Here is a 16,855-nt window from a genome sequence, read left to right as displayed (position 1 = left end):
CCTTTGTTTGACAAAGGGCACAACTTATGACATTCAAAACGTTGCTTCCTGAACATTGCTAGAATTAAACATAGTAAATGCAGATGTTGCGATCAGTTTAAAAATCACCATTTAGACTATGAATTGGTGAAAACAAATTTTCAAAGGGAAAGTGGTATTGCATATGCACTATGTGACCTTCTTCACTGAACTACCTCAAATAATATAAATAATTTATTTATATGCAATCAATAGAAATGTAACTAGTTATTTAACCAACAGTTTTATAGATATTTAAGAACATATTTGCGTTTATTTTTTTATGAAAAGGTCTTAATAATATAATAATAAAAGATGTTCATGGTTCCCCATGCACCTGTAGCAAACAGGCCTTTTTACACACCGTCGCAGTACTTTTGCGGTACACATGGAAACTGTAGGCGTGTGATCATTAATGGAGGCTCTTGTTTCGAAAGTCATTAAACGGAAATTACCCAACGTATTGAAAACTTCCGGTGTCGGCGTCTCGCCTTCAAAATAAAGATTTAATATTAAAACGTTTCAACGTAATTCATGAATAGGGATGAAGATGGCAAGAAAATAGTACGCTTGGACTTTAACTTAATGGTATTTTAAAATATCACTATGGCACAGTAGGGTTAGCTTTCCTTTATTCAGTTAAAGTTAAAACAATAAAAGTAGGGTGTCGGCAAATCAGCAGGGCTTCAAGTATTATAGTAATTTGAAAACAGAGCCTCCTTTTATAGAGAGAGAAGAGGGTATCTTCACTCGGGCATACAAAAACAATGTCCAGCACCTAAATACGGACTGGAAAAAAAAAATGAGGGGAATTAAATAAACTCATCAAAGCAGTGTCACCAAAACATGATACCCTGTAACATGTTGTATGTCAGAAATTTATTTAGTGGTAATCTATCTATTAGACACGTGCGCATAATCAATTATAAAAATTTAAAAAAATTAAAAGGACTAGTTCCTCGTTTTGTCGGTGAACATTTCGAGGAGATGACGCTTTTATCGTGAAGGGTGAGCGACGGAAGTCAAGTCTCTGATGCTAGGCGAGCCAAGATGGCGGAGTATCTGGCATCCATTTTTGGGACAGAAAAGGATAAGTAAGTAGTTAATGTTAACTTAAATGAATTATGAAGCACGTTTTATGTATTCCTTTCATGGCAGTTTTTGTCTGTTATCACTATGTGTTGTAAAGTATATAGATAATTAGGGCGCACTGGCTTGAGCTGCTAGCTAACTAGCATGCTAGCTGAAATACCGCGCCGTGACTGCTAACGCGTTTGCAGCTTCTGGGTCTTGGCCATAGAAAATTACCACAATGAAATATATTTTAAATTAAAACAGAAAACCTTGAGCCACCAAACGTTTATGTACGTTGTACACTAATATATTTCTTTGAGTTAGCTTTAGCTAAGGCTATGCTTACTTTCTGAACCCCACATGTCTTTGTTACAATGGAAACACACTGATAAACACTAGGAAACCCTTCCTAAATGCCATGAAGAAAGTAACTTGGCCCTTAATCCCAGCTCCTTCTCTTAATCCTGTCGTTTTGGAAAGTACTGTACTGTGAGCATCTACTGTACGTATCCTGAAACTAATTGTCTTAGTATTGGGGTGTAAAGTTATTTAACGTTTATTTCAATCTTGGCTTGTCATAGTCTTAAATTGCTGATAACTGAGTAGCTGTAGACAAGCGAATTCCTGTTTTCATCGAAAGCAAACAACATTTTCTAGCAGTAGAAAAAAATATATACAGTTGGATATTGAATTTATCATCTAGTTCTATGGGAATTAGTTAATTGGCAACATTGGAGGTTATATTTGACTACATCCTGTGAGTGAAATCATATCCAATCCTCCAGTTTTATCAAGTGAGATCTGATTTGACTTGGTAAAATTATAGACATGCATAGAAGAAGTGGTGAGTCTCTTGATTGATTTGCAGTAATGATACAGCAAAATTATAATATATAAATAAATATTTCTGTGTGCAACGTTCCTCCTCTGGAGTGCCACGGCTCCAGACTCCAATGACCCACAACTGTGTTGTCTGCACAGTTTGTTTCTGTGTTTATCTGTGTTTATCTCATCTTGATCGTTGTCTCCCATTTCTCCCACAGGGTCAACTGTTCTTTTTATTTTAAAATTGGTGCCTGCCGACATGGTGACCGCTGCTCCAGATTACACAATAAGCCAACGTTTAGCCAGGTATGATTGTTGTTGTTAATCAGTTTAATCTAAAACTATTAGAGAAAATTGTATTTTTGTAATATATAATGGAAACTATGATGAGGGTTTAGGTGCATATGTACATTTATAGTCTTGTTACTTGCTGCTTGTTTCAGTGTGATTTGGTCAAACTTGACCACAGCAGCATAAAGTTTCTGTTGTTAATGAGGACAATAATAACAGGGCTTCATTTTAATTCTGAACCGTGAACCTTACAATCAAACTGTCAGATTAATTGTAATTCTAGTTTTTTTACTTTCTTACACTTGCACTAATCATCCAAACATTACATTTTTGAATTGCAGACCATCGCCCTCCTGAACATTTACCGGAACCCGCAGAACAATGCCCAATCTGCCGATGGTCTGACCTGTAAGTGAACAATGAAAGAAATGTGTGACTCCCTTAATCGTTCTCATGTCTGACATTTGTCCCGCAGCGAGTTGGCAGCAGTCGAGTTCGAAGATATTCTAACAATGTGAATCGTGTCAGTCACCTTGTAATGTTGGGTGAAAGACGTTGCCGCCTGGAATATAGCGAGACAATATCAGTGTTTCTTCACTGCAAACCTCTTTTTAGATTGTGCTGTACATCAGCAGGTCTTAAATACTTAAAGGGTTTATTGTTTGTGTCATGTGTGAAGAGCTGTGTAGTCCAGTCGTCTGTTATCACTTAATCAATGTTTCTTGCTGTTTGGGTGCACTTTAAAGTCAAATGTGTTTTTGTTCTGTAAAGCTTTGCCGTGTCCTCTAGAAATGTCCTCCACAGATCAGTGTTTAAATTCTTATTATGATTTTAAAAACAGTTTCTAACCACGTGATTCTTCAGTTGTCTAAACAAGTACTTCATGTTGGCAGCAGTAATGAAACATTAACAACAGGAGAAATATTTTTAAACACAGATAACAATAACATAACAAGCACAATGGGATGAAAACATATTCAGAATATTATAAATCCTCAGCCCTAGGCCATACTGGCAAATGCACACACACATGCAACTAGAATGTTGTGCTTTACTTTTTGCACCTGTGTAAGTCTTTGTTTAACTGCGGTTCACCGGAAGCATTGCAGGTAAAGTTTGGCACACTGTTGCTTTTTAAATTAACTTTCCGCTTCAGCCGACCTGTTCTGAATCTGAGTGACAGCAGCAGCTGTTTTTAAGGAGAGGATTTAAAAAAACAAAGACGCAGAAACCATTACAGCTTTTCTTTTCACACTCTAAGAAATCATCGACACATAATCATTTGGGTGTTATGACAACGCGGACTGCAGCTTGTTTGTCTCAAAGTCGTTTGAAATTGAAATAGTTTCCTATGGGGAATGTGCTGAAGAGCAAGGCAGTACATGAGTGAATGTAATTTGAATTGATCACACGGGATTTGTTGGTAGAAATGATATGTTCATGTTGACGTGTCGTTCTGTGTCACAACCATCAGGTGCCATCAGTGACATGGAGATGCAGGAGCACTATGACGAGTTTTTCGAGGTAAGTCACGGCCATTTTCACGTGCAGTGCAGCTCTCGCTACGTCTCCACTGGTTCATTCAGTTCAGCTTTAACTGCGTTTTAATCCTTTGTCAATAATCAACTGGAACCACGTGCAGCTGATTGTGCCAGAATGATGGTTTGGCAGTTTTAACGGCTTCTTCTAAATACAGTTATGATAAGAGTTAATGTTTAAAGATCATTCATAGAGATGCATGTAGTTCTGAGAGGTATTCAGTGTTTGTAACATATATATGTATATATATATTAGTTATCTTATCAGCACCCTGGTAATGGCCCCATTGATTAACCTTTGTATTTATATATATTCTAGGCACAAAGTATTGTTTTTCATTAAAGGACACTGCACTGTTTATTGATTGCTCTCAGTGCATTTGATAGTTTCTTTGGCAAATTGTCCTTCACAAACAAAGTTTTTGTGTTTAGAGAATTATTCTTTCTTATGAAGAGATCCTCATTCAGTGTGAATCTGCTTTGCTTTGCCTGCAATTAAACAAACTGAATCAGCTGAAAATGCAACTAAGGGAAATGGTGCTGGACTCGGTGCCAGAACTGGTCTGAATTGATCAAGTCACACTTGACTTTAACTCTTCTGTCCTTGCAGGAGGTCTTCACAGAGATGGAGGAAAAGTACGGAGAAGTAGAGGAAATGAACGTATGTGACAACCTCGGGGACCATCTAGTAGGAAATGTGTATGTGAAGGTGAGTGACTATGACGTCAGGGTTCTTTTTTTTTTTAATCTTGTATTCAGTGCTGTGGGTTTTTATACTCGACTGCTCTTTGTGTAGTTCCGTTACGAAGAGGATGCTGAGAAAGCCGTGATAGACCTGAACAATCGGTGGTTTAACGGACAGCCCATCCATGCTGAGCTCTCTCCTGTCACAGACTTCAGAGAAGCCTGCTGTCGTCAGTATGAAATGGGGTGAGTGCTTACATACGTGACCATTAGCATTGATTACACCACGCATTCACTGTGGCATTGTTAGCATCCACCACTGCATTCGTTTTCACCAAGATCTCGTATTGTTGATGGGAGTCAGCTGACCTCATTCTTATGCATAATGTTGGTGACTCTAGACCTGAGCAACCCCAGGTCATAACACAGCCACCACCGGCTTGTACAGTAGACACTAGACGTGATGAGTGCATCGCTTACCCTCATGCCCCGTCACTCTGGAACAGGATAAATCCTCAGACCACATGACCTTCTTCCATTGCTCCAGAGTCCAATCTTCATGCTGCATAGCAAACTGAAGCTAGAAAACTGAATGTTTTAGTGTTTTTTTTTAAGGCTGCACAGCTGTTCAGTCCCTTGAGTTCCCTTCACATTGTACGTGTGGAAATGCTCTTACTTTCACTATTAAACATGGCCCTGAGTTCTGCTGTTATTTTTCTTTGATTTCCTTTACTTGATGTATACCAGTGATTTGACATTTCTCAAACAGACTAACATCTTTTCTACACCCATGGGATGTGTCTTTCCACGTGGATGTTTAAGAAATCAGAAGTGACTCCTTGCATCAGTTGGGGTTAAATAATGTGTTGCCGTGCAGTAATTATCCAATAGGAGGCTCATACCTGTTTTCTGAGTTAAATACACTTTGGCCAGACAGTGTATTATTCTCTCTCCTTATTATCCTCGTTCAACCCTTAGTTTAAATTATTATTATTATTATCTGTAGTGACTTAGAGGTAATCCTGTACAAGCTTTTAGCTGTTACATTGAAGCTTGATTTTGCTCTTGAGGTTGTTACGTCTCTGATACATTTCCTCTCTTCTTAAACGTTCACAGGGAATGTACCCGTGGCGGCTTCTGTAACTTCATGCACCTGAAGCCCATCTCACGCGAACTGAGGCGAGAGCTCTATGGACGTCGCAGGAAGGGAGGGTACGAACGTTACGTTATGTTACTTTCACATTCAGGATCTTGGGAGTTGGAGAAGTTGTGTTGTTGTGATTGCTAATCGTTCCTTACTCGCGTCTGCAGCCGCCATAGGTCCCGGTCTCGGTCTAGAGAGAGGCGATCTCGCTCAAGGGACAGAGGGCGAGGAGGCGGCCGCGACGGTGGCCGTGACGGCGGTCGTGACCACGATAGACGTCGCTCCAGAGACAGAGAGCGTTCGGGGCGATTTTGAACGACAAGTCGACGACTGCTTTTCCCCTTCCCTCCCTGTATCCATCCAGCCTTCTCTTTTTTTAAGTTTTTACCCTCCCCGATTTGTTCTAGGACTACCTGAAAGGTACCCAGTTTTCAAGCTGTGACAGCATTGATGAACTTTGTTTTTCTTGATTCTGAAAATGACTTTCACTTCATTAAATTTAAAAATTTTTACTTAATGAGACTGACTTGTGAGTCTTTATTGCTTAGAGACTATTATCGGTTAGTTAGTTCGCTCTTTTCTCTCCTCTAACGACACTTTTTTCAAATGGTAACTTTACTGAGTACAGATACCAGCTGCTTTGGGACTTCAACTCCACATTAACTTAAAACAGATTTATTTCCGTCTTGGTGTTTCTGAAAAGATGATATATTTTGGTTTTTGTTCACCTGCAACGACGAATCGTCTCCATGCGTTTCCTGAAGGACCAGAGCCTGAAGTCTTTTACATCTACACTCACGCGTGTAACTCAAGACTTGAGCTAATTCTGTCAAAAAAAATGGTAAAGTGAATTTACAAACACATCAGTAGGAAAAAAATTTTTTAAATATTAATTACATTTAAAGGGGACATCACTGTTTAGTGTAATGGCTAATATCAATAAGATTAAGATTAGGGATCAGAAACTAGAAAGGTTGAGCAACACTTTGATTTTGTATTTTATTGTATTTTATCTTTTACTGCAAATTCAATACATTAACAAAAGTTGCTAAGGTAATAAAGTGGAATAAAGACTCTTTGTTCCCTGAAACATAAACTAGAAGTTTAGTGTTACAAAAAAATAAAACTATAAGCAACTCATAATACTTCTAAACCTTCACCAGACACTAGACTAGACTAGAGATGGGTGGATGAAGGTCTGAGAAGCTTCTTCCTGATTGAACCATGTAAAATTTTGAAGCTTCAAAGCCTCAAAGACAAACTACTAGTGACATCTAGTGATTATCTGCAATTACAGCAGCCGTGAACTTCCCAACGATTTTTCTAACCAAAAAAAAAAAAAAAGCAATGAAGTTGTAATTGTTTTAGCGTAGCTATGGCGACAGGGCACACCATACCCATGACCATACGTAGACCCTAGAGTCATAACCTGACGTCCACCTACACAGAAATGTGCCTACGTGTGGTCAGCTCCTAGGTACCGTGTTTCTGACTGCTGCTCCATCTCCCCACTTTTTTTGAATTCATTGTTTTCGATCAGAAAATAATCGGTACGGTTAACTAAACATTTGTATAACTCGTCTTCGGTGAAAGTTTCAGTGGCCATTGTTGAAGTAGAAACAAAATTGACCAGACTGGCAAAAAGAAAAAAAGAAAAAAGACACAGCGCCTCTAGCATTTCAGTCGGTTGTTACAGATCGAGCCAGATTGACAGTGAACAAGATTAATTGTAGGTTATGACGTCGAGGGCACGCAGTACTATAAACGAGCCTTTAAGTGCGCCTTCAGTGTCAAACGTCCCGTCTGTATTACAGACTATTGGATAATAAGATGGAGTCAGATGACCGAGTGAGACCTGATTGGAGGAAGGAGAAAATAAAAAGTGTTGGTCAAACAGCTCCAGGTGTTTTATCCAGCAGACGGTGAGTGCGTCTCTCTTTAATTAACTCTCCATTTAGTGGTTGGACATTTATTCATCCTTCATTGAGGCTGCGGAAAAAATATCGCGTTGTTAATAATCCGCAGCTGATTTCAATCAAATGAGAACCTGTAGGATCATGTGCAGCGTTTTGTTATGAGGAGAAACGAGAATTTATTTAATCTATACTGCTTTTAAAGCGTTTTAATCTTTTTTCCTTTAATATAAAATCAAATGTGACTCACAAAATCTGCTAGCTTTTAGATGCTAAATGAAAACGTAGTTTTTGGACTTAAAAAGGTTTGTAGGTAAAATAAAAGCAGGTCCCCCTGCCCTGCATCGTCAATTATTACAATTATTGTAATGATAATTAATGATTGATGTTGGGTTTTCTGCCCAAAGACATTTAACTTTGTGTGTCCCCATGGATGAATACTCTTTTTTTTGGCTACTGAAATAATCAGTAGTCCATTACTATTTAACCTGAGTTTTTCAATTAGCTGCCACAAATAATTTAAAATTATATCCTAACACTAATTGTAAAAATAGAGTGAGTCAGGATATTGTACAGACTTCCTCACTGTGACTTGCTGGGACAACAGAATATAACAGGGCAGCCGTTATTAGTAACACTTGTACTCTTCTTTTCTTGATGAGAGAAAGAACCATGTTCTAACTCCTGATTTAGCCCAGTTAGGATAAAACGGGTTAGGCACAAGACCAGGGGTCACTTTCATTGACCTACTTGTAAACTACATTTCTAAATTTGGATCGCAGCAAAGTTTCTGATATATTTTTTTTTTGATTCTTCTTGAAATAAATGCTTTGTTGAGTCAAATCCAGTCTTCTGATGTCACCTCTCAGATCTAGGATGAAGTAAACTGCACTGTTGACAAGGATTTAATGTGATTTGGTAGCTCTTGCTGATCAGCCTTTATGAAAAGATAAGATAAGATAAAATAAGATATGCCTTTATTCATCCCACAGTGGGGAAATTCTCATTGTTAACAGCAGCAAGACATTCAGCATCACAGTCAGTGCACACAGAGCACATGTGTGTGGACTAAAGAATAAAAATATATAAAAAGCTATATTACAAACAAACAAGGTAGTGTTCAAGTAAGAAAGCGGGTATTGTTATGAATGTAAATATATGTACATTTCATACATCTCCCGTTGGCAGGAATATATTTATTGTGTTTTCTGAGGTATTAACAAAACAGACATCACAGTGATGATATTAATTTACTTATTGACAAAATCACTTAAATGCATTATCAGTGTTTAACCATATTTTTTGGTGCATCCAGCACAATATTTTTATTTATTTATTTATTGTATGTCTTGCTGCAGGTGAGCCATTCTCTCTCTGTTTTTGTTGGTACAAATGTCAAATATGTTCCCACTCTAAAAAGTGCAGATTCGCCCTGTGGACAAGGCCGACGTCACCATGATCAGTGGTTTGACTGTTAACCGAGAGAATGACTCTCTCAGTGTTGGGAGTGAGCCGGAGGGCGCAGGAGGGACTGCAGCTCGGAGGAAGTGGATCCGGCCAGATCTGCCCAGCAGATGCACCTGGAGACTGGGCGCACCGATTTCAGAGTCCCCTCACAGACACCCAGCTCGGTAAGAGTCGAGAGGAAGAATTCAGGCAGGAGTGACGTGGAGCTGTTCCCTCTGCTCTTTACTACTAAAACTCAGCCAGAGTCCAGTGAAGGGGAATTAGCACAACAAGCATCACACAGACAACACACTGAAAAAACTCCTCAGGAATAAGCCATTCACTTTCACCTTATGTAAACTAAAGGCTTTACATTAAGATTATTACACATACTTGTCTTTTCTGTTTTTTGTTTTACAGATATGCATGGTTTAATTTTAGCATACAATGACTAATATAAAAAACTTATCTAAGGTGACTTCTCAGACATTTTCCATAATGGTGGAAAATGTTTTATTGTTGCAGGATTTTTCTTTTTTTTGCTCTAAGACAGCAAGCGATAAGTGCACAGTTTCATGCATATGCACATAACCCAGAATGGATTTTGTATTGTAAAAGGAAGAACCTGTTTGTTTAATCTTATTGAAACTAACATGTACAAACCCCATTACTGCCCCACGGTTTTACGCATCTCTACCTTGATTTTATGTTGAGTGACTTTGCAGGTTAGTTTTTATTTTACTACACAATATATCTAAGACTCTAAGACTGTTGAGACTTGTCAAAAGGTGGGAATCTTCACCAGTCATAGCAGGAAACACTCATTAATGAAGAGTTGTAGAAAGTACGTCATGAACCACGTATGTCCGTTACTGCCACGTTGTTTAAGCGCAGCCAGGATGACAGGCCTTGAACGTCCACGCCATGTCAGTGATGACTATTATTGAATTATTTTAGCTGATTCATTCTTATCTTGTGTGCGGTTTCATAATTAAATGTTTTGCATTGATCCTTCTTCTTCTGCCCGTCTCAGCACCAAGCCCACCAGCATCCTCCCCAACATCCTTGAGAAAATTGGACACACGCCCCTGGTTCGCTTGAACAAAATCCCCAAGGAGTTTGGGCTCAAGTGTGAAGTTTGTAAGTACAAACATTATAATCGGTGCAGTAAAACTCTACCAGCTTCTTTATATAAAGCTACAGGGAAATCAGTAATTCTGCCTTTTAATTGTAATTAAATGTGGTGACAAATCAATACAGTGTCTTATTATTATGCAGAAAGTGAGACCAACTCAGTTTCAAACTCCTAACAACAGCTTTATTGTTCTGCTTCCTGGAACTGGAACTGCAAGAAAGTTGAGAAGTTTACAGTGTGCTGTTGGGTAAAAAAAAAAAAAAAAAAACTGCACTGCTGGCTTCCTGCTCCCGCGTGAAGGAAGGAACGCTGAAGTATCGTGTAGCTAGCAGCCTTATTTGGGCCGCTGTGTGACTGCTGTGGCGTTTTGTCCGAGGGGGCAGTGGGCCGCCACGGACGGGGAGGTGAAAATGAAAGACTCTTTGTTCTTGTGGCCGATGGAAGAAAAAAAATAAAAAACATCTGCAACTTGAAACTTGAAAACTTTATCATTTGATTTTTGCACACAGTAATTTCCTGTTGGCAGAGGAGTGAGGTTTTTGGGTTCAGTGAGGATGGGATCCGTCAGAGGCATCAGTTTAAGCCCCCTAATAAAGGACGCTCACTTAAACAGATCAAAGTAAATTTTTAGATTGTTCCCGTGAGACAAAGGACTCCATGCTTAACTTTTCATGTGACACGGATTAATTGCAGACCTCCCAAATGTTCACTAGTTGACTGACGTGTTGGTGCACATGCAGGGACGTGAGTTTGAGATCAGAGCGGAGTGTGCGCACGGTGTGAGAGACCTCTGGATGATTATGTGCTTTCTAAATTTAATTTCCAAAGTTGTTTCAGGTTGGTCTTAAGCCCCACTCAGTCAGGATTACCGTTATAGGGAGAAGTCTGGGACGAGAAGATGGGCTGAAATAGACACGGGCTTCCAGCACGATGAATAAATGAGAAACTGCATAAATCCACATGAGCTTGAGAACTCGAAAAAGAATCAGTTTCTATTGGAAAATGATGTTAAATCAACGAGGATCAAAGAAACCATTTGACATTTGTGGTGACACATTTTTCTGTATAACCTAAACTTTTCTAAATGGTCGCCTGTGTTTAGTGGCCAAGTGTGAGTTCTTCAGTCCCGGAGGCAGCGTCAAAGACAGGATCGCCCTGCGGATGGTGGAGGACGCTGAGAGAGCCGGGGTCCTCAAACCTGGAGACACAATCATCGAGCCCACGTCCGGGAACACAGGTAGGGTAGAGCAACTTCACGCCAAGAAACAAGGAGGCAGGTTTTGCGGAGCTGAATCTGCTGATTATGATGTTATTTCCTGCTTAACGAAGGAACTGTTGTTTGGTCTTCGCCCGCAGGTATCGGCCTCGCCCTCGCCGCTGCAGTAAAAGGCTACCGCTGCATCATCACCATGCCTGAGAAGATGAGCAAGGAGAAGGTGAGCCGCTCTGTTCTGTAGAGTACCGTCCGGTTCAGCTGATTCGAGTCTCATCTTCACTGTGTGTTCTAGGTGGACGTGCTGAGAGCTCTCGGGGCAGAAATTGTGCGCACGCCCACGTCTGCGGCTTTCGACTCACTGGAATCTCACATAAGCGCGGCCTGGCGTCTAAAGCACGAGATCCCCAACTCGCACGTCCTAGACCAGTATCGCAACGCCGGCAACCCCCTTGCTCATTATGATGGCACAGCTGAGGAGATACTGGAGCAGTGTGACGGTTTGTGACTGTTTTCTATACGTGCTTTTAAGTATGTATAAGTATCACTCTCTTTCATCATTCGTCTTTTCTTGGATTTCTTTTGGCTCCCTGCTATTTAGTATTGTTGGTGTACATACGCAGCCAGCAACAATTCAAACTCACACAGTACCAACTACCACCAAACCCTCAAATGACACAATTTCCTTGCAGCGTCTTCTGGAGTGTTTGATATTTCATTAGAGTCAATGTTAGCAATTATCTGTAAAATAAAAATGTGTAGAAAGTGTTGGTATTGTGGCCCTGCCTTCTATTAGCCTCAGTGCTAACTTGTGAGTTGGGTTTCAATGGGAACGTCAATGAAACAGTTAGCTACCAGCTTAAGCTAAGACTGATCAGTGTTTTTTTTGCACTGGGATCCTATATTTACTTATAATATAGTTTAAGTAAAATTGAACAAGAATGCTCCACTTTTCAAAGTAGATTACACAGAGTTTATAGTGTTTGTACATATCCCGTTTGCCGTAACCCAACAGTGAACTGTCTTTTGTAGTTTATGAACGACAGTGTGGTTTTCCTTTCAGGTAAACTGGACATGTTGGTGGCCGGAGCTGGCACAGGTGGAACGCTCACAGGTGTCGCTCGAAAGCTGAAGGAGAGGTGTCCCAATGTCAAGGCAAGACAAGCATCCCACTTTAATCCAGAGTTGTTTTTTTTGTTTGTTTTTTTTAAGGATGTCTGTTTACCTGTTTAACTAAGTTATAGGTGTGTACAACAGTGGTCAAGTCTGCTAGTGTTCTGTTTTTAACCCTTCTGCTGCATCGTTTGCGAGTTTCACCACTGTTGCTTGTTTTCAGATAGTTGCTGTGGATCCTGAAGGCTCGTCCCTGGTTGGATCTGAAGAAAAGCATGAAAAAAATATTGCCTATGAAGTGGAGGGCATTGGATACGACTTCATCCCCACAGTGCTGGACAAATCCGTGAGTGTCTTCCAAGTGCATTCCTACATTTGCACACTGTACATTTTACCCAAACTACCGCTCTGTTTCCTTCTCCCTCACGAATCCATGTAGCTTGTTGACATGTGGTACAAATCGGGCGACATGGAGACGTTCACCATGTCGCGCAGACTGATCAGAGAAGAGGGTCTTCTGTGCGGTGAGGTCACGTCTCCGGCCAGGTGATACTGTTCAGGCTGCGGGGTTTGAACGGCCTCTTTATCAGTTTCCTCTGCCTGCGTTGATTGATTTGCCTGCAGGGGGCAGCTCGGGCTCAGTGGTGGCGGCTGCAGTGAAGATGGCTCGAGAGCTGGAGGAGGGACAGAGATGTGTGGTCATCCTGGCCGACTCCGTCCGCAACTACATGTAAGGGACGAAGGACACGACGCCGGAAATATTCAATGTTGCTACCAATTAAGCATCAATATGAGTTTTCTTTTAGGTTGAATTTCATAGCTTTGTGGAAAATAGTGACGACCCAACAGCCGAAAACTAATGATCTATTAATAATCTCTTTGGCATGAGACTCAGCACAGAGTCTCAACACTTATTCTCAAAAGCTATTTAACATGTTTGGTTTTACACATTAGCATACTTACCCCTGTTAGTTGTGTTGTTGTTTTTGCAGGTATTTGAAAAAAATATATACATGTTCTATATTAAACTTAGCCCAGTATTTAACCTGTATTTATAAATATACAGTATTATTATCTTTTTGCATTCAGTATTAAGCTAAAAAGCTATTCAAATAATACACAAGTTCAAATATTCATCATTTTATTTCAAACGTGCCACAGTAGGGTGACAGAAACGTCTTCATCCCATCATTTATCCCTTTACCAAAATATTTTGGATTCGTGTTAATGTGTATTTAAGGAAATTTCAATTTATGGGGGAAAATTAAAAAAAAAAAATCTAAAAAATGTCTAATCAGTCAAAGGTTTTGCAAACCCCACTGCAGTACCTCCGTGGACTCCCTACGGATCACGGACCCCCTGTTGAAGACCACATTCAATAGGGAGGACATTCATTACACAACAGTCAAAGTTAAGACAGTCAAAATTATTCCAAATCATCTTGAAGGTAATTAGTATGTGTGCACCAGTTTTAACAGTTATCCTTATTTAGTAGTTCTCCAGACAAAAAAACATTAGAAGAAAAGTCAACAAACCCTGTCATTTCCTTGAATGTATGAAAGCGAGCAGGAAATAGCCAACGAATCCGACTTCCTGTCCCAACTCATTCCTGGATTTCACCCCCAGGTCAAAGTTCCTCAGCGATCAGTGGATGTGTGAGAAGGGCTTCGTCCTCACACCAGAAGCTCCGATGGAAAACAAACCCTGGTAAAAAAAAAACTAGTCGATAGCAGCTCAGGTGCGACAGATACGGGGGGCAGTCTCAACCCGTCTGTCTTGCTCTCTTGAAGGTGGTGGAACCAGACGGTCCAGAGTTTACACCTGTCCGTCCCCCTCACGGTCTCACCATCCGTGTCCTGCCAGAAAGTGGTGGAGATCCTGAAGGAGAAGTCGTTCGACCAGGCCCCGGTCATCAGTGAGTCAGGGTGTGTTCCCTTTAAGAAGTTCTCAAAGCCTCGGGGGAGTCTCAGGGGGGATGCAGAGTCAGAGTGTGTAATTAGGACTTTGGGCTTAATGCAGGAAGATCCTTATTCAGGTTCATCCTCAGTATCCTACAAACCGGCTGCATAAATTTGTCCAGAGCTGCTTAAATACAAACAAATGACTAAAAACTGAAGCCTGACTCTGTTCTCAACCTGAGAACAAGTGAATGGATCAAATCAAATAATATTAAAAAGGCCAAAAGAGATTTTCTTTCTTGCTTTTTGCACATTTTATTAGGACCTCCTAAATGAAATTGTGATTCAGATAAACTGGAAAATCATTTGTACTCTGTTTTATAACTTTTACATATTTGATGAGATATGTTTATGAGATATTTTAGTGCAGCAGCGAACAATAGTTTTCTGTTGCTGCCATGCTTTCAGGTGCAAAACAATAGATATTTCTTTGAGTAGGTTTGTGTCCCTGTCACCTTTTATCTGAACCGAGGTTTCGTTGTCTCTGTGGATTTCCACAGTGACATCCTGGGGATGGTGACTCTGGGAAACATTCTGTCCTCTGTGTTTTCGGAGAAGGTCAAACTTTCGGATGCTGTCAGCGCGCTGCTCTGCAAGGACTTCAAAAAGGTCAGTCAGCGAGCGGACGCTGCATGAAGTGCAATATGCACCGTGAAGATTACACGCCCATAAATGTTACAACATTTGTCTAATGTTAGTACACGTCTGCGTTCAGGTGCAACTGACAGACAACCTGGGGAAACTGTCTCTTATCCTCCAGACGGACAAATTCGCTCTGGTGCAGCGCGACCACACTCAGTGTAAGAAATTATTTATTTAACAGTGTTTTGCTTTTTTCGTGGTCAACGGTGAAAAGGTGACATATTTCATCTTCCACATTTCCAGCTTCTCAAATATTAATAATTTCTTTTTTTAAAGCAGTAAAATAAGGTCAGTTCAACTTCTCTCTCCGTGCAGATGTGGCTAATGGATCGGTTTGTCAGAAGCAGATGGTGTTTGCCGTCGTGACGGCGATTGACCTCCTTAACCACATCACCGCACACGAAGGGATCGATCGCTAGTCGCCCGAAAGCTCAATCTCAGATGGCACGTCTCTGCAGCACATTGCAGATCAGCTGTAGTGTAAACAAGTGATATTTTTCCTCGCTGTCATGGAGAGGCCGACACAAATCTATGATCCACGTTACAATGATCACAGTCGACGTGGTTTATTTTGAGTTCATCACATAGAGAGCCACTATTTAGCCCTATTAAAAAGTCTGCTGCATATTTTTAAAAGTTTTCCTGATGCGTTCGCTGCGGATGAGAGTCACAGCCTCATCGTGGAGAAGTTTTATCAGTAAGAAAAAAAAAATAGCAAAACATCAGCTTAAATCTTTTTTTTAATCTGTCCGATGATTATGTAAAGTGATTATCATGATTTATAGCTTACGAGTGTTGACGTGAAATGATGTGAAATCCGGTAGAAAGGAGACAATTCTCATTAATTTTTTTCTCATATATTGCAGATATAGGTCCTGTTTTTCACCCAGTGCAGTTTTAAATGAAATTGAATATTATACATAAACATAAATGATGATGCCTTGACCCTTTCCTCAATCTTTGTACTTAACTAATTTGTCAATTTGTAGCAGTGATATACAGTAACATAATGGTTCATTGCAGCTTTAGGTTTGGGCCCTAGTTTACTTTTAGCTTTGTAGCAATTCACAACTAAACCACCAACATTAAAAGTTATGAGGTGGTGTAACTGCATTGTATTACTGAAACTAATTCACTGTGTTATGGTTTAACTGGGAGTCCCAGGGGTCTAACACGTCAGAGTCTGTTTGTAGCAGGTCGGATGAGTGGCTTAAAGTTGTGAGGGCAACGAACCTGAATCTCCAACGGTAATAGTTCTGTCGAGGTGGAATAATGAGCACAAAAGACCCTATTATAGGGAGTGTAAGGCTGAATGAGTGGACGTAGATGAGTAGATGAATAGCTCCATCTGGTGGCTGAAAACATAACTTCCAACTGACAGGAAGAGTTTCATATAAGAGGAATCTGTTGCACACTTACTATATGAATAAAAATCATTTAATATCAACCTAAAAAGTTTTATTTGCTAAATATGCATGTGGACGTAGGCACGCCTTAAAAGTTTGCAGTCATGCTTAGTTCCACATGCATATTTAGTAAATAAAACTGAATTGCTTCGTAATGTTACCCTTTGTTACGCATTGCGCAGCGTCTTAACCCTTGAAATAAACAGTATTTTCATGTTTATATATGTTTATATATGGGATGTTTGGGAAGAATTGGGAAGAAACAGTCGCGTCTTTGCCCATGTGATGTTTCATTTCACCAGAAGGAGGCACAAATGACACGTGCTGCAGGGACACGGCCAGAATGTCCACAAGTGTGTCTCTTCATGTGTATATTCATTTCCTCTTTCAGCCTCAAGCCATCTTAAATCTGCCTTCACTCAGTGATGGTATTTGTTCTATATCCAGACTCAACT

The 16,855-nt window shown here is 40.2% G+C and overlaps 2 protein-coding genes across 2 annotated transcripts; both read left to right on the top strand.

Moving 5' to 3' along the window:
- Nucleotides 1–980: 980 nt before the first annotated feature.
- On the top strand, nucleotides 981–6,091 carry u2af1 (U2 small nuclear RNA auxiliary factor 1). The gene is made up of 8 exons (XM_047602042.1): nucleotides 981–1,112; nucleotides 2,136–2,223; nucleotides 2,550–2,616; nucleotides 3,683–3,732; nucleotides 4,357–4,455; nucleotides 4,543–4,676; nucleotides 5,547–5,642; nucleotides 5,742–6,091. Exons 1-8 carry the CDS (start codon nucleotides 1,069–1,071, stop codon nucleotides 5,887–5,889), a joined length of 726 nt encoding a protein of 241 aa, XP_047457998.1. The 5' UTR covers nucleotides 981–1,068; the 3' UTR covers nucleotides 5,890–6,091.
- A 2,826-nt stretch (nucleotides 6,092–8,917) lies between these two features.
- On the top strand, nucleotides 8,918–15,939 carry cbsb (cystathionine beta-synthase b). Its single transcript, XM_047601172.1, has 14 exons — nucleotides 8,918–9,118; nucleotides 9,967–10,073; nucleotides 11,171–11,305; nucleotides 11,425–11,504; nucleotides 11,577–11,781; nucleotides 12,345–12,436; nucleotides 12,618–12,740; nucleotides 12,834–12,918; nucleotides 13,019–13,124; nucleotides 14,021–14,101; nucleotides 14,185–14,319; nucleotides 14,853–14,961; nucleotides 15,068–15,152; nucleotides 15,310–15,939. The coding sequence occupies exons 1-14, from the start codon at nucleotides 8,943–8,945 to the stop codon at nucleotides 15,411–15,413; spliced, it is 1,623 nt and encodes a 540-aa protein (XP_047457128.1). The 5' UTR covers nucleotides 8,918–8,942; the 3' UTR covers nucleotides 15,414–15,939.
- The last annotated feature ends 916 nt before the right edge of the window (nucleotides 15,940–16,855 follow it).

This window comes from Mugil cephalus, chromosome 12 (assembly GCF_022458985.1).
Source record: "Mugil cephalus isolate CIBA_MC_2020 chromosome 12, CIBA_Mcephalus_1.1, whole genome shotgun sequence".
NCBI classification, from domain to species: Eukaryota; Metazoa; Chordata; class Actinopteri; order Mugiliformes; family Mugilidae; genus Mugil; species Mugil cephalus.
This window is presented reverse-complemented; position numbering and strand designations above follow the sequence as displayed.

Coding starts and splice junctions, on each gene's coding strand:
- u2af1 (XM_047602042.1), top strand. CDS start 1,069: ATGGCGGAGTATCTGGCATCCATTTTTGGGACAGAAAAGGATAA. Junction 1,113..2,135: donor TTTGGGACAGAAAAGGATAA/GTAAGTAGTTAA, acceptor TTTCTCCCACAG/GGTCAACTGTTCTTTTTATT. Junction 2,617..3,682: donor ATCTGCCGATGGTCTGACCT/GTAAGTGAACAA, acceptor CACAACCATCAG/GTGCCATCAGTGACATGGAG.
- cbsb (XM_047601172.1), top strand. CDS start 8,943: ATGATCAGTGGTTTGACTGTTAACCGAGAGAATGACTCTCTCAGTGTT. Junction 12,919..13,018: donor AGAAGAGGGTCTTCTGTGCG/GTGAGGTCACGT, acceptor ATTTGCCTGCAG/GGGGCAGCTCGGGCTCAGTG. Junction 14,320..14,852: donor CCGGTCATCAGTGAGTCAGG/GTGTGTTCCCTT, acceptor GGATTTCCACAG/TGACATCCTGGGGATGGTGA.